Source organism: Syngnathoides biaculeatus, chromosome 13, assembly GCF_019802595.1.
Source record: "Syngnathoides biaculeatus isolate LvHL_M chromosome 13, ASM1980259v1, whole genome shotgun sequence".
NCBI classification, from domain to species: Eukaryota; Metazoa; Chordata; class Actinopteri; order Syngnathiformes; family Syngnathidae; genus Syngnathoides; species Syngnathoides biaculeatus.
Genome location: NC_084652.1, coordinates 1,685,541 through 1,711,935, shown reverse-complemented (window position 1 = coordinate 1,711,935; position 26,395 = coordinate 1,685,541). Strand labels below are relative to the sequence as shown.

The window sequence follows — 26,395 nt, the reverse complement described above, 5'->3', positions numbered from 1 at the left end:
GTAATAAACTTTTCCAAAAGTACTGATTAACCCCGTGTCATTTTCTCAATTGTTCAGAACCACAAAGGAGGCATTTTCACCCTTCCCAATGTTTTTTTTTTTGTTGAGTATTCATAATTTTTTTTAAATAGATTTAGCCAATTTAAAATATATTACAGAAATGTAAATTGTGCAGTCACATGGTTGCTGAGAAGCTGTCCTTAACGTTATGCAATATGTATTTCAGCGGGCTACCACCATATCCTGTGTCAATGGGCTCTCTCAAGAAAGCTGTGGCAAAATTTGTGTCATTTATTTTTCCCATATACGTGTAAGAAATTTTGATATTTGCATTGGACTGTCAAGAAATTAGTGTTTATAACTCAAATTCTCTTAATAGCCTAAACCGTTAAAGTATCAATAACTGGACTTCAATCATGTTTGTTGCCGCATGGGAGACATTTACACATATACAGAAACAACGCAGCATAAATAAGGTCTAAATTAAGAAAATTAAAAAATATATTTTACCAGTGGACTCTAAATTGCCCCCAGGTGAGAGTGCGACTGTTGTCTGTCTCCATGTGCCCTGCGATTGGCTGGCAACCGGTTCAGTACACCGCCACAGATTCTCACAACCCACGTGAGGATAAGCGACTCAGAAAATGGATGGGTTTTTACCAATGTCTACTACTGTTATTAACCAAAAGACTAGCACTGTGCAGGAAAATGATCCATAAATATATATCCTTTTGCCTCAAGCACCCATAATTTCAAGTTTTCATTTCCAAAAGACTGAATCCATTTTATTGATGAAAAGGCACACACATAGAGACATTAGAATACAAATCTTTATTATTATTATTTTTTTACATTGGCACCAGTCAAATTCTGTGAGAACGTGTACTAAAAGCACTGGGAAAATGTTCTATTTAATATCACACATTGGCTAGTTTTTTTTAGACCCTCATCTATCAAGTTTGGATTCACAATAAAACCACAATCAAAAATGTTTTATAGGGATTATCATCAAGTCATCATTTAACACAATGACTAAGCGTGAGTGTTGAATGAGAATCATCAAAACAGATGTGAAAAAACAAAAAACAAATGTAGACTATAAAGTCAACCCGTTTACTTAACCAAAAACACCAGATTAGTTCCGCCCCCCCAAAAATGTGCCTTATACTCACTTTAATACGGCTATCTTCTTATTTTCCCTTCGGCTTGTCCACAGCGTGTCATCTTTTTCCATCTAATCTCGTGTATCTTCCTCTCTTAACACCCACCGTCCTCATGTCCTCCCACACAACATCCATCAACCTTTTCTTTGGTCGACATTAATCATTATTAATACGGCTATCTCAATGATTACATTACATTTTTAATTTAAATTCCTTATTGGTAGGATATTGTTGTTAGTTATTCCCTCTTACGAACACTATGCTGATTCAGCATAGATAAAATGGTATTAAATAACTACCATTAGCTTTCCCTGGATAAATTACAGTAAAACCACAACGGTGATACTAAGATTCAGACGAGCTCCTAGATCAGGGATGTCAAACTCATTTTTCCCATCATATTTACATCATCAATTTATTTATTACTTTTGGAATCCGAAATCAAGGGGAATGTGTTTTTCAGCTGTTCACGTTTGGTAACACAAAAATGCTAGTCATATCTCAACTTTATCATTTATGACAGATGACAATTTGACATTTTGGTACAGATTTTTGCAAGAATCATGGAAATTGACGCTCTATATTTGGCTGCGCGGGCCACATAAAATCATGTGGCGGACCAGATCTGGCCCCCGGGCCTTGAGTTTGACACCCACGCCCGACACAAAAAACATTTTCAGATTCATACAGTCACACACAAATACTCCACATGAAAACATTTCAAAATGTATCTCTAATTCAGAGCACCAATACTCGCCTGGCAAGTATTTGACTAGAGGAGGACACGTGTAAAGCGTTGGCCTTACAGTTCTGAGGACCGGGGTTCGATCCCGGCCACGCCTAAGTGGAGTTTGCATGTTCTCCCCGTGCCTGCGTGGCTTTTCTCCGGGCACTCCGGTTTCCTCCCACATGCCAAAAAATATGAAACAATATTCAGACACTCTAAATTGCCCATAGGTTCGATTGGGAGTGCGGCTGTTTGTCTCTATGTGCCCTGCGATTGACTGGCAACCAGTTCAGGGCGTACAGCCTGGATAGGCTCCAGCACTCCCCGCGACCCTCGTGAGGATAAGCGACAAAGAAAACAGATGGATGGACATTTACAGCGCATTTGACATTGTGTTAACAGGTCCCTTTTCATTCTACCAGCAGGAATTTGATTGCATCTACAGCCAAAATAAATATAGTATTGTTGGGGGTGAGACAGAACTCAAATCTAAGTAAATCTAATCAAAGAAACATGCAACCGATCAATAAAAAACTAAAAATCAAATGAAATACAATTTCATATTTGGACAGGGGCGTGCCGCTTTCTGCAGTATGTATGGAGAAGCTGGTGAGCTGGCAGTGGAATCGTAACAGGGCTGAAATTAACAACTGTGCAAATGGCAAAACCTACAAAAAAAAAAAGACATACTGTTGACACAAATTTCCCATGAAAATGTAAATAACAATTGAACTGGAGCTCCTGGAAATCGTCAGCGACGTGAGGACATAAAGATGGAGTCCACGGAAGAGACATTGTGCAATCAGTACCAAAGATGCTACTAATAGCCAATCAAAAGCTATTGAGCTACATGAGGTTGTTTACAGCGGCAGCAAACGCCAGCAATATCATCTGTCATGATGTGAACGGCCCTCGAGCATCGCAGCATTTAAGCAGCAAATGAAGAGATTGGCGCTGGAGCGTCACATTTGAACAGCACAATATGCAAACCGACGCCACAATTGCGTTTTCAAGTGAGAAAAACAGACGCGCACTGCAATCCCGAGACTGTCCAGCCCGCTGGACGCGTCGTCAGCAACGAAATCCAAAAGAGAAATGATGAATTTTGGACTGCTTCTTTTTAAGGACCACCAGCCACGCCGGTTGGTTGTGCTCCTTCGTGTTTCAGTCAAATGATGCCAGTGAGAGACCGAACGCTTTCACATGAGATCCTGTGCCAGGTTACGAATGACGCGGAAGGCTCCGAGATCAAAACCGCAGATACTCAGTAGACCTCTGTCCTCTGTGTCAGCGATTGTGTGTCCTAAAGACGTCAGCCCACACATCACCAACTTGGAACGGCGTCCTGATTTCTGTCCGGACAATCCATACACAAATACGACAAAATGCTAAATTAACCACAAACCTACATATAGAAATAATCACGGGAATGGTAATCAAAATTAAATTAACATATCTTTTCACAGTGGTCATTTCGGAAACTGTATTACAGTGATGCCTCGGTTCTTGACCACAATCCGTTTCAGAAAACGGTTCGAGAAGTGATTTGTTCTAAAACCAAATCGATGTCTCCAATTACAATGAATGGAAAAAGAAATAATGCATTCCAAGCCTAAAAAATTGGGCTTTTTAAAGCATTTTCTTTTGGCTTTTCCTGATAATAAACTGTATAGTAGAAATACATGTATAATTTAAATACTTTGGATAATAAAATAATTTAAGAAATATATTTAGTTTTTGCTTAAAATGCATGCTTTACTAATAGAGTACACTAGGCTGGGAGTGCATTACTGTATCTGTAGCAACTCACCCCCAGCCTTGTAAACTTTTTTTTACTAACAAAAGTGCAGAATAACTTTAAACAAGCAACTTTCCTTCTTTGGAGCCATCATTGGGGGTTAATACGGTCGTCCTCCATAAGAAGAAAAACAACAGTCACTACCGGGACACGTCTGTGTACAGAGGCTGCGTTGTACAGAATAACAAAAGTGCGCTGGTTGCGCTGTGCGCGTTATGTCATTTTGAGGATTTTTTTGGGGGGGGGGGTGATGTTCGAATTGAGAATAACAAAATCGGTCGTGGGCGTACGGGAAACGAGGCTTTACTGCATTTAAAAAAAAAACCTAATTAAATAAATACCTCTCTGTGTTTCCTCAATGCTTCTACTGGGCTTGTAGTGAAAGTCCACAGTGGGTTGTTGGTTAGAACGATGAACACATCGACGGCTTTGCCGTTTTCTATGGCCCATGTGATGGGAAGGGTGAGGTCTGTGCTTCCTCCGGGGATCTGCAACGTGCAATGAAATGCAAATGGCAAAGCTCAAGACTAAGAGATGGTCAACAATAAGGAACAAAATAGCTGGTATGCACCAGAACTACGCTGATTTTGTATTAGAATATAAAAAAAAAACGGTAGTATCTTTTCAAGGACGTTACCTTTACGAGTTCATCGGTTGTTTGGAGCAGATTCATGTCAGCCGATACAGAGCAAACCTCCAGAGCTCCTTCAGAATAGGCCAGCACGTGGGTGTCTCTCTCTGTTCTTGCAAACACCTGCAGTGGACCCAAACGTTAAAAGGTAAGTCAAGGAAACGCCTGTTTGCCAACACAAATCACAGCACATAAAGTGTCGAAAAGCCATCTTTTGAGCCATTCCTCAATCTTTTAAGATTTTGAAAGATTAGACTAAGCAACCATTCATCCATCCATCCATCCGGAGAAAACCCACACAGGCGCGGGGAGAATATGCAAACTCCACACAGGAGGAGCCGGGATCGAACCCGGGACCTCAGAACTGTGAGCCCAACGCTTTCCAGCCGCCCGCAATGATTCAATTCTAGTGAATTTGAAGTTTTTATTTCAATCTCCAATTCAGCCGTGTCAGACTTTCAAACGTGTGCATCAGCAAATGTAAAAATGCAAATTTGTTTGACAGATTACATTTTGTGTTTACATCGACAAGTAGAATTTGCAATCAATTCCCGACATTAATTGGACTATTTTGTACCACGATAGTAGTGACGGTTCCAGCTACTCCAGTGCATTGGTCCACGCGTCGAGATCATAAAGGGAGACCCAGTGTCGGCGGGCGCACCACTTTAAGAAAAAGGTCACGTGACCGACGCACGGACTGGACTGGAGGTCCCGCAAATGTGCCAAAATGTGTTGATCTGCAAGTGACGTCTGCTTTCGTACCGGTCGGAGGAGGAAAATCTGATTGTTGTGTGCTATTTTTGGATCCATATTTTCACTTTGTGTAGGTTTATGGATGAAATGGAGCAGTCAAGAAAGAGGAGAGTTTTTGCAATTTAGGAATATTTTCATTTGACAACGCCAAATAAGTTCAATGATTCCCTTTTCCACCTTATCCTACTTTTCATTCAAGCTAATAATGTTCCGAATAACTCCCAATTGAAATCATTTTATAACACAAATAAAAATATTAGTGTATGAATGAATCTATTTTTTCAGGTGTTTTTTTTCATATGATTGAACACTTTGGGTACACAAATACCATACATCAGTTAAACCGCTTCACTCTGAATGTTATTAGACATATTTGCTATATTTTGCATGCCAACTTTACACAGAGAAGGAAACCCTTATCGTAAACAAAATTCATCTAACAAATAGAGCAAATTATATTCTACAAAGATGAAATCATATTTTAAGTACAAAAAAATAGCAATTGAATAAATTTTCAATAATATTTCTCAGCCTATTTTGGGGTTTTACAGCATGCATGTTTTTTTTTTACATTTTGTTTCCCTTTTTTTTTAATTACAGCAAATGACACTTCCAAGTTTAATAACACAATTATGTATTCAGATGACTTTATCTTCGCATATATTCTTGAGATGACGGCTCTCCCATTAAAACCTAAACGTTGAGCGCTTGACCAGAAAACTTAAATCCACGCTGCTCTTTGAAACCAAACCAGGAGTTTTTGTCTACCCGCGCTGTGCTCAATTTTGAACACGACATTATACCCGTATTAATTTGACGCAGGGCATCCATCTTTTCACAAAAAAACAGTCACACAGTGAAAGGAATTCTGTCGGAATCCATGCGATGTCAACACACCATCTCTTTGATTTGTCTGAAAAAACTGCTGGCTTAACCGCGCTTTCACTTGTACATGTCTTACCATAGTAATTACCGCAGCAGCGACTGCCGTTCTGATTGACGTTCCTGGGACGACACTGCTCAGCGATGTGCTCACATCCACAGCCACAACGAAACTTTTACCGACTGGCTCCACGTTCTGGAAAAGAACAATTGTTCACCGTTGTCCGACGCAGGTGGACGTTTTTGACGATTCGGCCAACCTACCAGGAAACTCTTATAAAACGCAACGTCCAGGGCTTTGAGGATGTTGCCGTCTGCTGCCCATTTCGTTTTACCCTGATAGCCTTGACCTCTTTTGTAGTGTTCAGAAGCCAAGAGTATGCTGAAAGGGTGCACCTCTTCCTAAGGAAGAAAAACGTTTAAGACAATTTCTGATGACATAAACTTATATACGCAGTGCCCTGAAAAAGGTATTCATCCACCTGAATTCTTTTGGCCTAAATGCAAAGTACAGTGGTGCTTCGGTTCTCAAACACAATCCGTTCCAGAAGGCCGGTTGAAAAACCAAACGTTCGAAAAGCGAAGCGCGTTTTCCCATTACAATGAATGGAAAATGAAATAATGCGTTCCAAGCCTAAAAAAATATTTTGAAAGCATTTTTTTAAAGCTTTTCCCGATAATAAACTGCACAGTAGAACTACATGTATAATTTAAATACTTTATACGACTAAACCACTTAATAAATTATTTATTTTTTGTTTAAAATGTATGCTTTAGTAGTAGAGCATGCTAGGCTGGGAGTGCATTGCCGTATCTGTAGCAACTTGCCCCCCAGCTTTGTAAACCTTTTTTTATTAACAAAAGTGGAGAATACCTTGAAACAAGCAATAATGAGTGAAGAAAAAACTTTTTTATTTGCACAGAAAGTACGTAACGTACAAAAAAAATGTAACTTGCAACTACAGGTAGGGTTAATGGAACAAAAGAAAAAAGCAGTGCAAAACAACTGCTTCAAATGTCTTCGGTGGGAGTGACTCACCCCTTTTTTTTAACAAAGAAAGAATCTAATGTAAACTGTTTCTGCCGTCTTTTGAGCACCTTGTTGAAGTGTAAATCCCATCTTGAGTTATTTTGCAAAGAAGAAAGGATTTAAATTTGAGGTTGCCAAGTGAAAAGTTTAGAGGTCTGAATACTTTTCCAAGCCACAGACACAGTCACTGGACGTGTACAAGGAGGTCCATGGGTGGTACCTGCTCTAGTGCGGTTTCACTCTGGATTCTCTCACACAGTGCTTGGGTTTCAGCCGAGCCAGGCTGAAGCACCTTTTTGGCTGTCATCTTTCCCAGGATCGGGAGAACTGACCGAATCGCCATATCCTTCAACAGGCCCCTCCAAACCTAAAAAGATCAGATTTTAGTAACAAGTCTGCAATGTAATGGAATACTGCGTGGACACTCACTAATTTGGACTTGAGGTGGTCAGTAGGAAGCTGCTCCCTCCCCAACTTGTTCTCCTCAATCAAATTGATGACCTCCATTTCATCACAACTGTGCTTGACCTTCTCCACCACTTCAAGGTATGACAGCACTTTGACAACCTCCTCCGTGTTGTTTTTGTCGGCGTAGGCAACCTGGACCTCTTTCCAACCTTTTGCGACATATTTGCTGATCAAAGCAATAGCTGAAAGGAACACAGACAGACAAAAAAGCCCGTCACGTTTGTCAAAAATGACCTCGGCGGATGTGGATGAAGGGCCGAATGTTCAGTGTGGCGGTGTGCCGCCTTCACAAACCAACTGAGACAAAGTCAACGGCGCCTCTGCTGATTTCGGCCCAGTTCTGCGCTCCATTTTCCCTCGACTGCTTCAAGCTGAGAGTCACCCATGACCAATTGCCATCCAGACCCAGCTCTTAATCAATTAATTGATTTGGATGCTCGTCCCTAAAGGTCCACTGTCATGAAATGCATGATTTTTAGTATTTTATTAATGAAAAAACAGCAGCCGGTATGGAGCCATCCATTTTCTCACCACAAAACATGATTTTGACATATATGGCTTCTTGTCACTCGCGCCATGAAAATCCTCGCGAGGGATTTGTTTTGGAGAAGAAGCAGAAAGTGACGTACAGGGCAGTAGCGCACTCAAGCGTGCTCGTCTGTTTATACTAGTTTTACCCTGATGAAAGGTAGCTCGTTGTTCCTTCGTGTTAGCCAAAATGCCGGCTCGTTGCATTGCTGGATATTGCTCGAACACCCGGGAGGATGGATTCGCACTTCATACTTTTACAAAATAGCTAGGTGGCTCGTCTCGGCAGCGGGCCGCGGTGGCTCATCCCCGCCGTGGAGGTGGATCGGATGGGGAGGTGGTTTGGCTACACCATCGTCGCTCGCGGGCAGTTGTTTTTAATCACCACCGCGGAGGTGGATCGGACGGGGAGGCGGTTGGGCCGCGCCGTCGTCATCGCTCGCTGGCGGCGTTGTCGTCGCTCGCAACTTCCGTTATTTATCGCCGCCGCAGAGGGGAGGTGATTTGGCCAAATGCGGTTTGGCCGTGATCCGCATATCATCTAAATATGGGTCGAAACAATCGGGTAATATTCTCCCGGTCACTTCATTCGGTTCTTCGAAAAGAACTTCCGTGTCAGAAAGGGCGTCTTCGTCTCCCATAGTAAGGGGTACAGCGTGTTTTCAAAGGCGGATGTTCCAGTGTGACATCACGGACAGAAGATGCAGCCAATATGGCGACCACTTGAATGGCGAATGAGACTTCGGCAAATTTGAGCATGGATGACGCGCTCTCCGCTCATATTTATTTTTTCATCTAGACATTGTCGTGAATAAATAATGCTATATGCATTTTTCATTACAATATCTATTTTAGAATGTTTATAGGCATGTCACTGGGGCTTTAAGTTATTATAAATGTTTGCTAGGTTAGTGTGACCTTACCTTCATCAGCTGGTTTGGTATGAGATAGCCTGAGGATGTCCTTGTGTGACCACCCCCCTCTCTGTTTACATCTGGTCACAGCTGCAGCTAGACTGAGAGCATCCTGGGCGTTGTACCAGTCAGACACGGCTTTCCTCAGCGCACGGCCCCAAATTCCGCACTTCATGTCCTGCTTCAATTCCTTCTTGTATTGGATAAAAGAAAACAGATGGGCGGGATCCCGACAGACGTCCTTCAGAGCTTGAAATGCCGCACGCTTTGTCGCCATCTCAGAGTGCTGGGAGCACAGCGCCAACGCAAAAATGGAGGGGTCGAGTCTGACACTTTGTCCGTCTTGAGCGAACCTTTTGATTTCGTTCACCGCTTCGATGCCTCGGCCCTCCTGAAGCATGGAAAGCAGGGCTCCTGCCCGCCCCATGTCGACGTGAGAACCTTCTGCGGCCGTGTACACGTCTCCCTCAGAGCCGTAGCACAAGAAGCGACACAGCCTGACCTTGTCGCTGACCTCCCAGTGACCCCAATCGCCTGCTGCGTTCAAAGTCTGGTCGTCCGGACCGGACGGGCAGCCTCCCGACGGCTGCATTGTCACCCAGGGAACAACCTTGAAAAGGCGAACGAGACAAGTTCAAGGAATTTACAGTGAGCCCCCATTTATTGCAGGGGATACGTAACAAAACCAAACGCAAACTGTGAAAATATGCAATGTAGAGAGACTACAGAATAAAAAATCTTTAATAATGTTATTAAATAAAAATAGATCTGAACTCCTCCAGGTGATGTACGTGACATATTTGTGTGCTGTCATAACGGAGGCATTGTATAGTAATAATGACTTCTATAGATACCACGCAATAATGGTGGCACGAAGTCAGCCAGATAAAAAAATGCAGTGCAAAACGTGCTCATGCCTATCAGTGTGAATGATTGTCCACAAAGTTGGAGAAAAAGTGGACTGTCACCCACTTCGACATGTCACTATGCAATGTAAATGACCGTTTCCCAAAGTTACCATCAAACCTCACGTTCGAATTGACACAACCGGTTACAGTTCTGAGGACATGGGTCCAAATCCCAGCTCCGCCTGTGTTCTCCCTGTACCCGCGTGACTTTTCTCCAGGCACTCGTTTCCTCCCACATCCCAAAACACGCGTTGATTGGAGACTTTAAATTTCCCGTAGGTGTGATTGTGAGTGCGACTGGTTGTCTCTATTTGCCCTGCGACTGGCTAGCAGTCTCCTGCCTGATGTTAGCTAGGGTAGGCTCCAGAACTCCCGTGACCCTTGTGAGAATAAGCAGCTCAGAAAATGGATATATTTATGGCCATGGCTTTGATTATTAAGAGAAAATTGTTTTGTTTTTTTTCCTGAAATGACCCACATTGGAGAGCACCCTGTTATCACCCAAAAAAAAGCTCAAAAACTGTCTAAGGGTAATCCAAGAAATCCATTCAGGAATGAGTAACGGCATGGCGTCCATAAACCATGTGATGCTGGCGACCGATACGAGGTGTACTGCACCCCGCCTCAAACACAGTGAACTGCGACCCTAATGAGTACAAACTGTGGAGGAAATGGATGGATGTCATACACAGTTATGGTACATACACAATACACTAGTAAAAATGTCATTTTTTTCCCCAATCAAAAGGAAATCCTGATATGAAAAGGAAGAGAAATGTGTGCCCCGGGTCAAGGAGGACCTCCTCGGAATTGGATGGCCAGTGGAGGATCTTGCAAGCCTTCATTGGTTGATTTATTGGCTGCTCGAGTCTGTCGTGACCCAACTTCTACACAAACATCAACAGTTGGTGTCCTTGCGTTGACAAAAATAGATTCAAGCCGATTAGCGGACCTGATGATACACCAAAACAGATGCAAGGACAACCGAGAGTTGAGTAAACTTCACCAAAGAGAACACGACCAGTTATTCGTCGTATATTTCCTTCTGTTTTTGTTTTTATTATGGTTTTATTACTTTAGGTGTGCTAACCAGGTTAGGATAGCAGGGGGTTTAAGTCATTTAAACGAAGCTATGTCTCAGAAAACATAGTCTGAAAGCAAGCATAAGCCGGTCACCTTATTCATTTGAAAATTTTGGAAATATTCCGCGTCAGCACGAACGAGAGCGGTCGGTGGGAACTTTCCTTGACCGGACTTGCAAAACTGGACGGGCACCGTAACGGATCCTGCTAAGCTAGCTCCACTTCATTTGCGCCGACATTGGTGCCAAAACAACCCGCGCACGACCCACGCTCGTGAAAACGTCGCACTCCAAAAAGACGCGGACACAAATGACAAACTTACCGCGATATACGGCCACCGGGATGAACTTATGTGGCCAGAGAGGCCTCCCTCTGTTTTCTCAGAGATGGAGAGAGAGAGAAAGATAGAAAGAGACAGAGAGAGATGCAACTGGAGGCTGGCCCGCAATGCAAGCCGGGAAACTGAGTTCAACCTGAGAGGTCGGAAACGCGCACGCAATTGAAAGGTCTCTGATGTCAATTAGAAGAAAATAAATACAATTTAAAATATGAAGAAATGACAATATTACATGGCGAGATTCTGAAGGAGTTGGCCCTCTGAAAAGTATTTTCATATGTGTTAAATAAATCAAACAATATTCCAAATTTAGACACAACTGTATTTGCATACACAAAGTCATCCTCTTTGTAGCAGTATCTTTTTAAAAAATGGTGTAAAATACATATGTATAGATATATATATCTATATATATAGATGGGGGATGTTTATCATCCCCTCACATCCAGAAAGTTCCGGGTTGGAATATTTTATGTGGACTGTGTACAGTTTGGATTTTCTCTCCTTGCATGTTTGGGTTTTCTTAGGGTAGTTGGGCTTCCTCCCACGATCGTCTTCTGGACAGGGGTGGTCAATCTTTTCGAAATGCAGCTACGCTCGATGGTTTTCTGTGGATACGCGGACTGTGCCCGGTAGTAATACATGAAAAGACACCGATAATGCTCTCACAACAATGATCAACAAGGTAGGAATGCAACACTTTACAGCTTGCTGCAAAAAGATGCTCGTGTTTACCTTTGAAAATCACGAATACGACATTCATTCAAGCGTTGCATCCCACACATAGAGGCACACCAGGTTAAAAGTTGGAAAAAATGCAGGCTGCGGCCTTCCCGTATGGCGTTTTCCTGTTCTTCCTTTGCTTGTGCCGGTATTTTCCGGTTTACCTTGGTTTTCCCAAAACAAGCGTGTCGTTAGGTTGGTTGAAGATTCTAATTTGCCCTTACGGTGCGGTGTGCATGGTTGTTTGCTTGCACAACCTCTCACCCGAAGTCAGCTGGGATCCGTATCAGCACACCCCAGTGAGGATAAGCGTGACAAAAAACGGATGAATGGATGGCGCACTGTGTTTGATACGTCCCCACAGGATCAATTTATACAAAGTAAGCGGCGCGATATGTCCACCGCAACGAGCTCTCTGCGTCGTTGCGTAGAAACACGCCGAGTGGCAGTCCTTCGAGTCCGTTGACAACTTTGCATCCGTCTGATTAGCGCGGACGCTTCGAGAGCTCTCGGTGCTCAAAGCCTTCTGGCGCCGGCTCGCTTGGAAGTGCATTTCAAGACGTCTTGAAAGTGTTTCGACTGAATGAAGCGAGGGAAGGAGCCGTTCTCCATCAGACTGAAGATTTTCTTTTGCGCCACAACAAAGCAGGACGGAGCCGGCTGATCCAGATTTTGTCTGATGACATTTTTTGTGTAAAAATCCAGATTTACCTGCAAAGAGATGTGACACAACACATGAATGACACAAACAGACAATTTTGCCACATAAAGCTGCACTTTTTCCTCCACAGGATATTTATCGAGAAATCTGTCCACAAGATTCAACGAAGCAAACGTGTGTTTTCACCTGTGAAGGAGATTCGGTACCGATGAATTCTTCATAGATGTGCAACGCTCTCTGTTTCCGCTCATCCTTTCTGTCCACGGTTTTGAACTCTTGACAGGCCAGCCAGAAGTCCAAGTTTTCCTCACAGAATTCGGACTTTAGAAAGTCCCGAAAGGCTGATTGTCCACCTTTTTTTTTTTCAATCGAAAGAAAAGTGAAAGTTTTTTTTGCCATGATTAAACATTTACAGAACATTTATGATTGCAGTATATTAAGAAAATACATCATACCTTTATGGGAAAGAAGTACTTCAAGAGATTCTGCCACTGGCCTTTTTTCACTTGCGCTTTGGTGGCAGAGAAGAACGTCATCACATTTTCGTGCCGTTTTGCATTGTGTAAAACACCAAAATCTGAATAAAATCCAGGTACCTGTTGATTTTAGCCCACGGTGCAGGATTCTGAATGAAGACGTGTATTTTGGTTTTCCATAAATAGTGCCTCCGGAAAGAAACCGTCAAACTGAATCGTGATTCCACTTTGTGCATCTCAGAGAAATCCTGCAATGCTTTACTTACTTTCTCTTTGGGCTCTGAAGATCCAGAGATGTTTTACAAAATCCATCCATTGTGAAAAATACAATTCACATCCTCTTCTTTATTTGAAGATGCTGATTATACCTTTTCGCATAAAGGTATTGAATTTATGAAATAATACATTTTCAGTAAAAAAATAAAATTAAATAAAATGACAACAGCAAGCCCAAACAAATTCAGATCCTCACAACTTCATCGCTCTGTGAAATGACAGAAGGCGCAGGAAAAGTGGAGTCAAGACATCACGCTTCTCCCTCAGCCACGGGCCATTTTCCATTGAGTTCCATTTGCTATTTTTATCTGTTCTTCATGCACACAAGTTTACAAGTGTGGCAAAAAAAACACAAAAAAAAAAAAGTGCCTCCGTAATTGATTAAGTGTAGAAATATTATCGCCCTGGCCGTGGCATTCTTCACGCTTAATGCATTCACGATGCCTCCGCGTCATTTAGCTCGACATTCCGATGCTGCTCTTATTCAGAGAGTAATTCACCGAAGTGGTCAGAAGTATCAAGAGTTCAATCCTTCAGCGATGGCGCGGCGCATTTGCGCTTTTGGAACAAACTCAGATGAAATGAATGTCACGAATGAACACTTTCAACAGTGATGTTTACAAAAATGCGCAGTGTATATACCGTGATACGCGGCCTACAGACCGGACCTGGTTATAAGCTGCACCCAGGACATCTGTAACGGAAATACCCTTTGGTACATACATACGCCGCAGCTGTGTAAAAGCCGCAAGTGCCCACATTGAAACCCACATCGAAACACGAGATATTTACAAAGAAAGACAGTACACAAAAAGCGTTTAACGCTAGCGTGGCGCTAACGCATATCCTAGTGCGGCGCCGACAAGGCCGGTTAAAAAAAAAACTTACCGGTAAAAATCACCGAGACGCGCCGGTAACACAGCAGCAACATGCTTGAACAGTGCTAACGCTAGCACAGCACTAACATGACAGGTAAAAGTCACTTCCTCGGCACATATATTCCGGTTTTACCTCTTTCCGCTCTAGTGCCCCCTTGCAGCCATTAGAAAAAATGCACAAAGCAGCCTCATCACCGCATTAACCCCAGGGTTGAAAGCGTGTGAAAAAAGTCACGACTTGTAGGCCGGAAATTACGATTTTTGTTGAGATGTTTGGAATCGCATCAGCCTGCATTCAACTGTACTCAAGCCGTTTATCTCTACGTGTCCTCAAAGTGGGAGTCGGCAAGAAGACTTTGGAAATGTTGGATATTTGTGGATTTTCACGTTGTTCGGGAGCCCCGCGTTCCTCTCCAATGGCCCGCGATTGCTAACGTGTCCATCGTCAGTGTGCGTGCGCAACGTTGTGTGCAGTCACAAGATGACAAATGCGGATGTGGGCCTTCACAGTTCCTCCTCACTGTTGTCACTTCATTTATCATACAAACGCACATTGTTCCTGTCGTGTCATAAGGGCCCGATCTTATGAGGAGCTCGTCAGATTAGCTGCATTTAGAAAAGTAGGGAAGAATTTAGATGAGGAGCCCGACAGCTTGTGAGAAGCTTTTGAAACTATTTTTTTTTAAACACCATGAAAGTCCGATGAAACGGTGAAGAATGCTCGATGAGTCTCGCATTTTCCCGAAATTCCACGCATGGATTAAACAGTTATTCACATGCAGTCCGTTTTTACACTCTCTTGTATTTTTGGATTCAAAAGAGGCTTCTTTGTACTCTTTGGGGCATTTGAGTTCATACGTAGAAAAAAACTTACATCCATTATCTCGTTTATTCAAAAGGATTTGCAGAGTAACAATAACTGAATAAAAATTTAGGAAATCAAAGATAAATGTCAAAACCCTAAAATGCATTTAAAAATCTCAAAAAACATGCCAGTCATTTAAATAGTGCGTCTTACAAAATGTAATAAGAGCCACTACAAGAGCAAATATTATCCCTTTTTACACAGAGAATAATGCTTCATTTTGATGGAAATTAAATAGAAAGATAAGGTAGTCATACAAATATTTCATGTGTATATATATATAAACTTGGGTGGCACGAAGGCGTTGTCTTCATCCATCTTAGTTTGCATGTTCTCCCCGTGGCTGTGAAGGTTTCCTCCGGGCACTCGGCCACCCCCCCCCCCCCACCCCATCACAAAAAAAAAAACCATGCAATATTAATTGGACACTCCAAATTTCCCCTAATTGTGATTGTGAGTGCGGGTGTTTGTGGCCTACGATTGGCTGGCAACCAGTTCAGGGTGTACCCCGCCCGCCTCCTGCCCGTTGACAGCTGGGATAGGCTCCAGCACTCCTCTGACCCTTGTGAGGATAAGTGGCTAAGAAAATGGACGTATACAAACAATGTGATGCAGCGGCGTTCTTTAGCACAGCGTTGAAAAACATGCGCAAAAATTCTGTCCACAATTTGACTTCCTGTCTTAAGAATGCCGTAGAGTGTTGGGAAAACGCCAACGTCACACCATAGGGCGCCTGTGTCGGGACTAAAGTCTTCCAAAAAGTGAACTACAACTCATTCAGCTTGTACCTAATAGTACGGCAGGTGCCATCACGGTCAACACCATGACACAAGTGCGGATTTGGTTTGTTTCCACCTTATCACTTGGTAGATCTTTTTACACCCCCGCAGTGATGTGGTTGTTTCTTTTCGTTGGTTTGACGATTGGCGTATGCATTTATCAAATATTGTTGAATACATCACGGGAGATGTGTGACTCCGGCTTACAAGCGCTTTTCATCTGCTTTAGGGGTAAAAAGAGGCCACTCGTGTTTGGTCCTCACATAGTGAGCATGTTCACCTCCTCCCAGGCAGAGAAGCATTTCGCTTAAAATCCAAACATATGGAATACGAGGATATGCGTATTCCCGTCTTCGCCGAGTCAGATGGAGTCCAGAAAAGCCCGATAGACGTCAGACCTGAGGAAGCGCGGGTAAGAATCTCTCTCCATGAGCCCGTATACGATCCTTTGAGCGTCATCAAAGCACCAGGCGCCGGCCGTCTTCACGTTTCGCCTGATCAGCTCTCTGGTTTTGTGATCGATGTTAATCTGCAGTGCACATAACAAGTTTTTTTTTACAGCACAGACCGCCGTCTTCCACGTGGATTAACCGTCAGTCGACGTGGGTTCGGAAAACGTGCGCACCTCTCGGGGAGCCTCAGCCTGGATGTAATGTTGAAAGATTTTTTTCGCCTTGGATTTCATCCCGAAGGAGGATCGGATCTTCTTGTATTCCTCACACACCAACCAAAACTCCATGTTTTCGTCGCTGAATTCCGACTTCAGGAAGGCCTGGAATACCTTCGTTCCATCTGACGGCACAGAAATGTCAGCGGTCGAAGGACATAATGGCAAATCTCCCTGAGAACCCGGCAGAGATAAAACTTTCACTTACATTTCGATGCGATGAGTTTCTCGAGGGAGTGAGACCACTGGGAAACCTCTTCGAAACAAATCCTTTCAAATTGGGAGGAAGTTGCGACTTTAATAGATGCTTGCCGTAGTTTTCAGCTAAGATTTAGTCACTTAGGGTGGACCTACCCTCTCGTGCTCGAGCCTTGAAATGATCTGCAGTGCAGCCGAGACTTCAGGCTTGCTTGGCTGCGGGTGAAAACATCATCCCGATTTTATTGAAGTCCTCATCGCTATAATATCGACGGGAAGGTTTTGTCGACTCACCTCAACGGTGCCCGTTTCTTTGTCTCGGTGTCCATGTTTTGGAGTCTCTCACTCGCCGGGGAATCGAGCAGAATCGACATGCGGTATGGAAGTGATGAAAAATTCGGTTTTTGGTGAATGCACGTATGTCGAGAAGCTCCGGATAAACAGCACAAAGCCTCGCTCTCACACTGTTTGGTTAATCTACCGAGATACCGACTTTTATACGAGCAGAGGAAGTGAGGAACCGACGTCACAGTCGTTCTGAGCTAACCGCAGGAAAAAAGAGGAAGTTGAGTGTTACGCACATGCCGCGACGGCAGCACTCGCTGAAACCGGGCCAAGCCGGTGCACTTCATAGATTGATGTCGCGTACAGAGATGCAAATGTGGCAGCGGAAAGCAGATAGGCAAATGTCTGCCACACTTTTGCAATAACAAAGAGCTCGTTTTCTGGACGTGTTTTGGAAAATATAACGTCGAATGTCAAAAGTTGAGGTCAAACTTGAACACGCCGTCACAAGCATGACACAAACTTGAAGGACTGTTAACTGACCTTGCCGATGTCGACTAAATCAGGTCTCATGTCAACACCATTCAACTTTGCGGGGATATTTGAGTCCAGGAAGAAAACATTACATTTATTTCAGCGAGCGTCGGAATAAAGAATAAGAATTAATGAACGCATTTTCACCGCCCACTTGCATCTGGGCCAGGCGGGCGATGACGAACCAGATCCAACTGCTGGAGAACCGCATGTCGTGGGATTACAGTTTGGTGGAGGTTTTGGGCTCCAACCAGTGAGTTTCTGTTCTTTTCAGCGATTTAGCCTTTACATAGTCATGCACAACAATGTTTGCTTGTCAACAACGAACCAAGAAATCCCAGCATGTCATTTAGAGTTTGCTGTTTAGTTAAAAAAACTCAAGGAGAGGAAAGTGTGAACTAACTCAAGGCCAGAAAAAGAACGTTGGGACTGATTTTGAGCACAAGTTGACGAACACCACACATTTTTATCAAACATTAAATCTGTGTACCTTTTACAGACTCCGAAAACGATGGGCATGTCAGGCAACCGCTGACGTGCTTAAACAAACAGTTCATGTAACAATTTCTTGTGGTTAAATATGACTACATTATTGTTTTATGAAGATTTACCGTTTTACACAATGTCAAATGGTGGCACAGTGGCGCAACTGGTTGGAGCGTTGGCCTCACAGTTCTGAGGACCCGGCTTCAAATCCGGACCCGCCTGTGTGGAGTTTGCATGTTCTCCCCGTGCCTGCGTCGGTTTTCTCCGGGTGCTCCGGTTTCCTGCCACATCCCAAAAAACATGCGTTCATTGGAGACTAAATTGCCCCTTGGTGGAATTGTGAGTGGGAATTGTTGTTTGTCTCTATGTGTCCTGCGATTGGCTGGCGACCAGTTCAGGGTGTACCCCGCCTACTGCCCAATGACAGCTGGGATAGGTTCCAGCACACTCGTGAGGATGGGTGACTCAGAAAATGGATGGCTGGATAAGTTACTAACCGGCAACTTAGTACTTGAGTAGTTTTTCATATAACTTATTTCCTCTTACTAAATTCATTATTTAATAGAGTACTTTTTTACTTTTACTTTGTCATATTTTTCTAAAGGCAGCACGGTGTCTCAGCTGGAAAGCGTCGGTCTCACAGTTCTTAGGTACCGGGTTCAATCCCGGACCCGCCTGTGTGGTGTTTGCACGTTCTCCTCGTCCGTGCCCGTGTGGGTTTTCTCCGGGCACTCCGGTTTCCTCCCACATCCCAAAAACATCCAACATCTATTGGACATTCTAAATTGACCGGCACTCCCTGTGAACCTTGTGAGGATAAGTGGCAAAGAAAATGGATGGATGGATGTATGTTTTTCTAAAGTAACAGCTCAACTCACCTGCGGTCTCATAATAAACTATTCCAATTCTATCTTCTTACTGCAGATGGGCACAAAGACTAGCAAAAAAAAAAAAAAAAAAATCAATAAAATGATAAACGTGTGCTTTATGATGGAAGTGGAGTGCAGTTACTCCAGAAGGCAAGAAAAAAAAAGCAGTGCAAAAGTAGCAAAGGTTTGACTCTTTTTCGCGGTTGACTCCGAGTGCGCGCACATGACAACAGCGACGGGCAAACGTTCTTCCAATTTGCATTCGGACGTCAGCCCAGGAGGTCGCTGCAGGGACAGAACGGCCGCTGACGTCAGTCGCTCGCTTCATCACGGACGTGCGAGGATCAAAGCAAAAATGCTACACGAGATTTCACGGTGATTTGTGTTTTTAGCATTGACAGGAGACACATTGAGGTGAGTGTGGCTCCGTGGATCAGCTGGTAAAGCGTATGCCTCACAGTTCTGAGGACCCGGGTTCGATGCCGCCCCGCCTGTGTGGAGTTTGCATGTTCTCCCCGTGCCTGCGTGGGTTCCCCCCCGGGCGCTCCGGGTTCCTCCCGCATCCCTAAAAACATCCAACATTAATTGGAGACTCTGAATTGTGATGGTGAGTGCGACTGTTTGTCTCCAAGTGCCCTGTAATTGGCTGGCGACCAGTTCAGGGTGTAACCCGCCTCCTGCCCGTTGACAGCTGGGATAGGCTCCAGCACTCCCCGAGACCCTTGTGAGGATAAGTGGCAAAAGAAAATGGATGGATGGATGGACATTGAGGTTATTCACTTGTGAAATCATCCTGAAGGATTTGAAGGAGTTTATTCTGTGCAAGTAAAAATAATAAAAAAAAAAAGACATTGAAAATTTTGTTTTCTGGGACAAAGAATTTTGTATGCATTCAAGGACTTCAATGTTCTGCTCCAAAATCTGCTTTGTAGAACAAAAAGAATGAAGGCATAAGATTTTTTTTTTTTTTTTAGGGAGATCTTGAACGCTACTTTAAAGCAAGAAATATTGTTTTCTCCATGGATACGCAGACATCGCATTCAGCAGTTTGCGCTGCGGTGAATTTGCGAGCCGCTTGACGGACGTCATCACGGTCTGGAACGCACGAGTTCATCAGATGCCGTGATACGGACTTATGCAAAACTTTTGATTCCACTTCCTCCATCAACTGTCGCTGTCACTCGGCGGTATCATTTTTTTTCCTCATCTCACCCGCTTCCTCCTCATAAACAAACTTCAATTTTCATCAGTGTGGGTGTTTTTCCCTACGTTGTCGCAGACACACCTTTTTGATTTCTTCCCAAAAGAGTTAAATTCTGGAAGAGGATTTTGTCACTTGAGGTAGTAATCATCTGCCTGATGTCTGCACGCTGGGAGTGAACGCTGGATAATTGCAAAGTAATATCGGAACAAATTGCGTAGCAATCCTGCAGCGAAAAGAACATTGCAAGCAAAAACACAAAAACTCCCCAAAACATCTCACCATTCAGCCATGATATTTCTTTGGAAGTACACTTGACTTCACTTCTCTAGCCGAAGTAGTTTAATTACAGTATTCTTTTCATTCGCACTGAAAACTGTGAAGTAAAAACAGTGCCCGCACAGAACATGCGTCCGTCATGTTATTGAAATCATCATCATCATCAAGCCAAACTGAACCCCCCCCCAAAAAAAAACAACATAATTTCCTTTCCCACGATTGCTTACATCATAAACCGGAAGTACAATAAAAACGCCTCGTGTTGTGCAACATTCAAATAATTGTGTCAGTTGCCATGTGGTGCTAATTCACACTCCTTGGTCCTCTTGAATGAATGAATGAATACATCCATCCATCCATTTTCTTCGCCGCTTATCCTTACAAGGTCAGCGGGAGTGCTTGAGCCTATCCTAGCTGTCAACGGGCAGGAGGCGGGGTACACCCTGAACTGATTCCCAGCCAATCGCAGGACACATTGAGACAAATAGTCGCACTCACCATGACACCTACGGGCAATTTTATAGTGTCCAATTAATGTTGCATGTTTTTGGGATGTGGCAGGAAAGTGGAGTGTCCGGAGAAAACCCACGCATGCACGAGGAGAACATGCAAACTCTACAAAGGGAGGGCCGGTGTGACGGTCTGAGCGCTCCCCTGTGCTGAAAAGTCTCCCTGTGATCAATGCGCTTGCGTTACTAACAGGGGAACTCTGGGTACGTAGGAGACGCTTACTGGGAAATCTCCCGGTCTCGTAGTTCCCTTTCTCCTGCATAGATTCAGAGGTGTCAAAACTCAAGGTCCAGGGGCCAGATCTGGCCCGCCGCATGGTTTTATGTGGCCCACGAAGGCAAATTGTGCATGTCAACTTCCAGGGTTTTTGTTAAAATGTCAAATTGCCCTGTCATAAATGACGACTTTTTTATATTGCAAGTAGTTACCAAATATGAACAATAGCCCAAAAAAAATGTACCTTGATTTTTGATTCCAAATCAGTATAAAGCTAACGAGGAAATTACAATTTTTGATTGTTTCACGGCCCTAAGATGCAAACTGCAACTACAGTGTGGCCCGTGGCAAAAATGAGTTTGACACCCATGACATAGAAGGAGCTAAAATGTTATAACCTAACCCTAACCTAACCTTAAAAAAAAAAGTTGATAAAAAAAAGATATACACATGTATGTACGTTCGCTCTGTTCGGCTTTCCGGTACGTCTTTTGCGAACATTAACACTCGGCGACAAGGTGTCGTATGGCACATGTTGAAGCATGCATGGGGGTGTTTCAGAATGGCCGGAAGTTTACAAAATATACGCACATGCGCATTAATCACAAAAAGACTTTGCCGCACCGGGAGCGCTCAGACCGTCACACCGGGATTGAAACCGGGTCCTCAGAACTCTCAGGCCAACGCTTTCTAGCGGCGGCACCGTGCCGCCGATATTAATACAATGCACCCAATAAATCAAATGTTCCAAATAAGAAACTGGACAAAAATTGTAGTTTACTAACCACAGTAATGCAGTAAGATATGAAATAAATCTTTATTATTGCAGTTGCAGCTGTGAAGACGTACAGCCCATCGCGCGGGAGCTGTTTCCAGTATTTTGCTCACCTTCATTCAGCAACATCAAGGTAAAAGATTAGTCAACTTTTAATTTGTAACACATGAAAGTTTTCCCCCAAGGAAAGAAATCACATTTATTTGGAAACAGAATGTGTTGGTGCGCCTTTGGATTTGATTGAATTGAATAACGTTGATAATACTTCTGGGGAGTTCTTTTTGATGGTGTTGTGGGCTGAGAAAATTCAATTTTTAGCCCACCGTCTTTTCAAATACTCACTTTTGTTGTGTTAATAAATAAAACAGATAACGTAGGCATAATAAAGGCTGCGAGCGCCTCCCAAATCACACGGGTTGAGAACGTCAACATTTGCTCCAGTCACAGCCGCATTGCGGGGCCAGAATCCGGACATTCAGCGTCAAATCACAACAGAAGAAGAGGGCGGCGGCGACTTTGCGTGCCTGGGAGTCCGTCGGCTCGGAAAGTTGGACGACAGTCACCTCAAGTCCCTCTTCCTCAGGAGTGCTCGGTAGATGTCCGACTTGAGGAAGCGCGGGTAGCAATCCCTCGCCATCAGGGAGTAGATGAGCTTCTGCGCCGAGTCGAAGGAAGTCGGCGTCGGCTGGGAGATGTTCGTTGCTATTTTGTCCCTGGTACCGCAATCAATGTTGATCTGAAATCAAACCATATTAAAGCGGCACATCTTTCCACTTTCATTGTATTCTTCTGATAAAGGGGGCCACATCTCGCCAGAAACCGAAATAGGGAAAAGTCCTACGTGGTTTTCCTGTCCATAGTTGGACCATTACTAACGAAATCGACATCCTCATGACCATCATGTACCTGTTTGGGTGCTTCGGTTTGGACAAATTCAAAGTAGATCCTGTTGGCAGAAGAGATCATCTCCGGGACGTTCTTCATTTTTTTGTACTCCTCACACGCAAGCCAAAACAAGATGTTCTCCTCGCTGTGCTCGGACTGCAAGAACTGCCGGAAAGCCAGTCGGCCTTCTGGAAAGGCAAAGATGACAGGGAAGCGACGACGGCGCGTACAGAACAACAACACGCGCGAGAGGTGAGCACGTCTTCGCGGGACGGAGAGCGGTACTGACTTTGGCATGTGAGGACATTGTCCATCGACTCGCTCCAAGCGTCGACGTCCTCCAGAGGGTCCTCGGGGAAGCAGCACAATCTACCCTTGAAAAGAGCACCGAGATCAATCGTTTGGCCCGTCGGAGAATAATTATTCTTATCAATTAACCTTTCAACACCCAATTGGAGCCTTCTTTTGTGTCGTGCAAGATAACACTTACAGACAGCGAAATCCTTCTTGTCGTTTTCCACATGGCTGCTGTAAATTGTTGTCAAAGGCAAATCAAATGGAGAGAAAGTCACTTTATTGCCATCTTTGCCACCGAAAAGCAGAGACCGAGATAAGAAACTGCCCGACCGGAGACGCGCTCGCGATTGCTCGGAGACACGATCGACAGGTGACTTAACGTGTCCAAAATGGCCTTCTCCAAAATGAATGGAAAGTATGCAAACGTGTATGCAAAGTATTGTTGTGGGCGTCTGCCGCATCTCAAGAGACGTGAAAGCCTGACTGTGATTTGGCATTAACGCGCTTCTCGAGCGGGCGCTTGAAATAAGTGAAGCGTACTGTATATGTTACCTTCACCGAGGAGGTTATTAGTATATATTATATTTAAAAAAAACGTGTTGCATGCGGTGCAATTTCGAGACATACGTTTGTATTCTTGTGGTGAGTCGAGGTATGGTCTGGTATTATATGTGGAGCTGTCCTGCTTGACAGGCCTCTCCAACATCGCTTGGACATCGGGGACACTGCCTCTACGTTGGCAGACTGGGTTCCTAGTCCCCCTTTTTTAAAAAGGGGGACTGGAGGGTGTGTTCCAACTACAGGGGTCTATCCAGGGGTGCTGGGTCCATCGGGAAGCCTAATCTCAAGATTCAGGAGGACCAGTGGGGTTTTCGTCCAGTCCTGCTCTTCGCCCTCGGCAGGGTCCTGGAGGGTGGATGGGAGTTTGGCCAACACGAAGTTTGTGGACCTAGAGAAGGTGTTCAACTGTGTCTCTTGGGGAGTCTTGTGAGGGGTGCTTTGGGAGTACGATGTACTAAACCTACTGATACGGGCTGCTCAAGGCCTGTACGGCCGTTGTCGAGTGTTTGCCAGTGCATTGCTGGCATTAAGTCAGAATCGTTTCCAGTGAGGGGCGGAATCCGCTGAAGTTGCCCTTTGTCACTGAGCCAGTTAATACATTTCATGGACTGAATTTCTAGCCGCAGCAGAGGTCTAGATGGGGTCCGGTTTGTGGCCCCAGTATTGCATCTGTGCTTTTTGCAGATTGCGTCCGGGCTCTCCCTCACCAAGAGGGCCAGAAGCTCATCAAGGTCATCCGGGAGGGGCTCAGAGTCGAGCCGTTGCATCTCCTCGTGTCTTCCCTCACAACATCCAAATCACAAAAACAAATCACCACATTTTTTTTAAAAAGAGGCTTGATAGTAATGAAAAATCAAGCCCCCTTTTTCCAAGTCTCTTTTTTTGGTAGCAAATGGAAAACAGGATTTATTTGTGACCCCCCCCCCCACCCCACCCACAGCAGTTTCAGCTTCTTGACAAGCTGCTGAATGTGAAGTTTAAAAGTGTTTCATCGATAAAAACAAAATATTTGGAAATGTGACACATCAAGTCACATGTTAATGTCAGTTAAGACGTGACAATTGAAGTCCTGTGTAAATATCATAACCATCGATCTCGACCTCAGAATTTTGGAACAATTTTAGCTTTGTGCATTCATATTATTGCATTATTTTTATTATGGTTGTACATTTTACTTTCAGCTTCATTCTTGGATTTCACCCCAAAGGCTGACCATCCTACTTTTTGCAGTGTGAGTATTAATAATTGTAAATATAGTCGTGAGACGACCTTGCAATTCAAGCTGCTGGATCCGTTTTGTCGTAAACTTGCTTCAACTCCGCTCAAGAGCCCCTGCTGGATGTGCTCCGTTTCGTCATATTTGGGACGACCGAGCATAAGTTCATGACATCAATCGGACACAGTCATAGTCAGCGCTATAAAAATCTGTAAATAATCGAGTTGGACTCAGAAGTATTTGACATTATCATTGCAACGTGCCGAACGATCGTTTAGTTTTTCATTTGAAAGAAAGTGCTTTTGTACTTACGGATTAAACTAACAGCCAAGTCAGAATCGGTCAAATATTTGAACTACTTCCACTCCATTTTGAAGGTTGCTTATGTTCATGGCACGTTGTGACGCCGTTTTACGATTGCTGTCGAAGTACACCGGGCCATTTTTGCATCGTCACTACACCAGCACTGACATATTCCTTTGCTTTTCTTTAAATTAGAATAGATCAAACAAACAAGATGCTGTGTATCGTGTGTGTCTTTTTACAGCAACTGAGCATGACTTCATTTTTAGTGATGTCACCATGATGTTCTTCACGCTGGTCCCCCTTTTGCATCATTGTCAAAACATTATTTTTTTGAAAGTATGGTAATCTTTCTGACCACGCATGTAAATTTGAACAGGTGATGGAAAATGCCCTTATTTGCATGTGTGCACACTCACCAGCTTGAAGAATTTGATTTTCAAAAAAGGGGACAGCCATCGTCGCGACTATTGTGTCCAAACGTAGTCAAAGTATTTCCAACTTTGAGTAAGAATTGGAAAAAAAAAAACAGTTTAATTAAATGCTTGATTAAATAAAAGTGGGTGGCACGGAGTTGGCCTCACATTTCTGAGGACCATGGTGCAAGTCCCGTGTGGAGTTTGCATATTTTCCCCGTGCCTGCGTGCGTCTTCTCCTGGCACATCCCACATCCCAAAAACATTCACTTGAGACTCTAAATTTTCCTCATGTGTGATTGTGAGTGGGACTTGTCTCCATGTGCCCTGCGATTGGGTGGCAACCAGTTCAGGGGTGTACCCTGCCTTCCGCCCGACGACAGCTGGGATTGGCTCCAGCAATCCCGCCACCCTCGTGAGGATAAGCGGTTCAGAAACTGGATGGATGGATGGATGGATGGGTTTTGTTATGTCTGAATTACAGGTTGCAAGTTTGTAAAAGCACACAAGGGGGCAGTCTAGTTCTCTCCAGTATTTGGGACCTCTTTCTCAGTGCTTGCTGTGTCAGACGTGTTTCTTTCCACGGTTGGTCCACGTGTGTTTCAAGTCCATCGAGGGGTTAAAGTTGACAGGTAGGATTTTGAACCCCGTGAGAGCAATCCACTCGGCATGCGTCCGGTGACTTGTTCTTGCAGCTTATTTCCTGGAAGGAATTAGTCAACACGCAGCAGATACGAAGTCAATCATCTTCCCGCAGAAGCACACAAAGCCATGTTAGGCCGTCGAGCGGCGACGAGCGCCAGTAAAACCGTACA

At 44.0% G+C, this 26,395-nt stretch overlaps 4 protein-coding genes across 5 annotated transcripts; all 4 read right to left on the bottom strand.

Moving 5' to 3' along the window:
• Positions 1-861: 861 nt before the first annotated feature.
• ro60 (Ro60, Y RNA binding protein) lies at positions 862-11,319 on the bottom strand. Of its 2 annotated transcripts, none has more exons than XM_061840273.1 (9): positions 11,210-11,319; positions 8,907-9,507; positions 7,417-7,637; positions 7,208-7,354; positions 6,222-6,359; positions 6,037-6,153; positions 4,326-4,442; positions 4,030-4,176; positions 862-2,558 (listed from the first exon to the last, which is right to left on the bottom strand). In XM_061840273.1, the coding sequence occupies exons 2-9, from the start codon at positions 9,487-9,489 to the stop codon at positions 2,394-2,396; spliced, it is 1,635 nt and encodes a 544-aa protein (XP_061696257.1). In that variant the 5' UTR covers positions 9,490-9,507; positions 11,210-11,319; the 3' UTR covers positions 862-2,393. The 2 variants fall into 2 exon arrangements, with proteins under 2 accessions (XP_061696257.1, XP_061696258.1); XM_061840274.1 differs by having other exon boundaries at positions 2,416-3,242.
• A 268-nt stretch (positions 11,320-11,587) lies between these two features.
• Positions 11,588-13,628, bottom strand: LOC133511089 (regulator of G-protein signaling 2-like). The gene is made up of 5 exons (XM_061839693.1): positions 13,351-13,628; positions 13,205-13,273; positions 13,064-13,119; positions 12,795-12,961; positions 11,588-12,658 (listed from the first exon to the last, which is right to left on the bottom strand). The coding sequence occupies exons 1-5, from the start codon at positions 13,398-13,400 to the stop codon at positions 12,464-12,466; spliced, it is 537 nt and encodes a 178-aa protein (XP_061695677.1). The 5' UTR covers positions 13,401-13,628; the 3' UTR covers positions 11,588-12,463.
• Positions 13,629-15,097: 1,469 nt separating this feature from the next.
• Positions 15,098-17,255, bottom strand: LOC133510823 (regulator of G-protein signaling 13-like). The gene is made up of 5 exons (XM_061839203.1): positions 17,042-17,255; positions 16,904-16,963; positions 16,758-16,819; positions 16,508-16,674; positions 15,098-16,411 (listed from the first exon to the last, which is right to left on the bottom strand). Exons 1-5 carry the CDS (start codon positions 17,119-17,121, stop codon positions 16,244-16,246), a joined length of 537 nt encoding a protein of 178 aa, XP_061695187.1. The 5' UTR covers positions 17,122-17,255; the 3' UTR covers positions 15,098-16,243.
• Positions 17,256-22,085: 4,830 nt separating this feature from the next.
• Positions 22,086-25,254, bottom strand: LOC133510940 (regulator of G-protein signaling 21-like). Its single transcript, XM_061839454.1, has 5 exons — positions 25,174-25,254; positions 23,278-23,315; positions 23,077-23,161; positions 22,809-22,975; positions 22,086-22,638 (listed from the first exon to the last, which is right to left on the bottom strand). The coding sequence occupies exons 2-5, from the start codon at positions 23,308-23,310 to the stop codon at positions 22,462-22,464; spliced, it is 462 nt and encodes a 153-aa protein (XP_061695438.1). The 5' UTR covers positions 23,311-23,315; positions 25,174-25,254; the 3' UTR covers positions 22,086-22,461.
• Between the last annotated feature and the right edge of the window lie 1,141 nt (positions 25,255-26,395).

What these genes read in the sequence shown, in the direction of transcription:
- ro60 (XM_061840273.1), bottom strand. Translation starts at nt 9,489, where the DNA reads ATGCAGCCGTCGGGAGGCTGCCCGTCCGGTCCGGACGACCAGACTTTG. An exon ending in TACCAAACCAGCTGATGAAG is followed by an intron (nt 7,638 to 8,906) that starts GTAAGGTCACAC and finishes TGTTCCTTTCAG; the next exon opens with CTATTGCTTTGATCAGCAAA. An exon ending in CATTGAGGAAACACAGAGAG is followed by an intron (nt 2,559 to 4,029) that starts GTATTTATTTAA and finishes TTTTTTTTGTAG; the next exon opens with GTTTTGCCATTTGCACAGTT.
- LOC133511089 (XM_061839693.1), bottom strand. Translation starts at nt 13,400, where the DNA reads ATGGATGGATTTTGTAAAACATCTCTGGATCTTCAGAGCCCAAAGAGA. An exon ending in AGTACTTCTTTCCCATAAAG is followed by an intron (nt 12,962 to 13,063) that starts GTATGATGTATT and finishes AAAAAAAAAAAG; the next exon opens with GTGGACAATCAGCCTTTCGG. An exon ending in GTACCGAATCTCCTTCACAG is followed by an intron (nt 12,659 to 12,794) that starts GTGAAAACACAC and finishes ATCTCTTTGCAG; the next exon opens with GTAAATCTGGATTTTTACAC.
- LOC133510823 (XM_061839203.1), bottom strand. Translation starts at nt 17,121, where the DNA reads ATGTCGATTCTGCTCGATTCCCCGGCGAGTGAGAGACTCCAAAACATG. An exon ending in AAGAAACGGGCACCGTTGAG is followed by an intron (nt 16,964 to 17,041) that starts GTGAGTCGACAA and finishes TTTCACCCGCAG; the next exon opens with CCAAGCAAGCCTGAAGTCTC. An exon ending in CAAGGCTCGAGCACGAGAGG is followed by an intron (nt 16,820 to 16,903) that starts GTAGGTCCACCC and finishes CCAATTTGAAAG; the next exon opens with GATTTGTTTCGAAGAGGTTT.
- LOC133510940 (XM_061839454.1), bottom strand. Translation starts at nt 23,310, where the DNA reads ATGTGGAAAACGACAAGAAGGATTTCGCTGTCT. An exon ending in CAATGTCCTCACATGCCAAA is followed by an intron (nt 22,976 to 23,076) that starts GTCAGTACCGCT and finishes TTGCCTTTCCAG; the next exon opens with AAGGCCGACTGGCTTTCCGG. An exon ending in AAACCGAAGCACCCAAACAG is followed by an intron (nt 22,639 to 22,808) that starts GTACATGATGGT and finishes GTTTGATTTCAG; the next exon opens with ATCAACATTGATTGCGGTAC.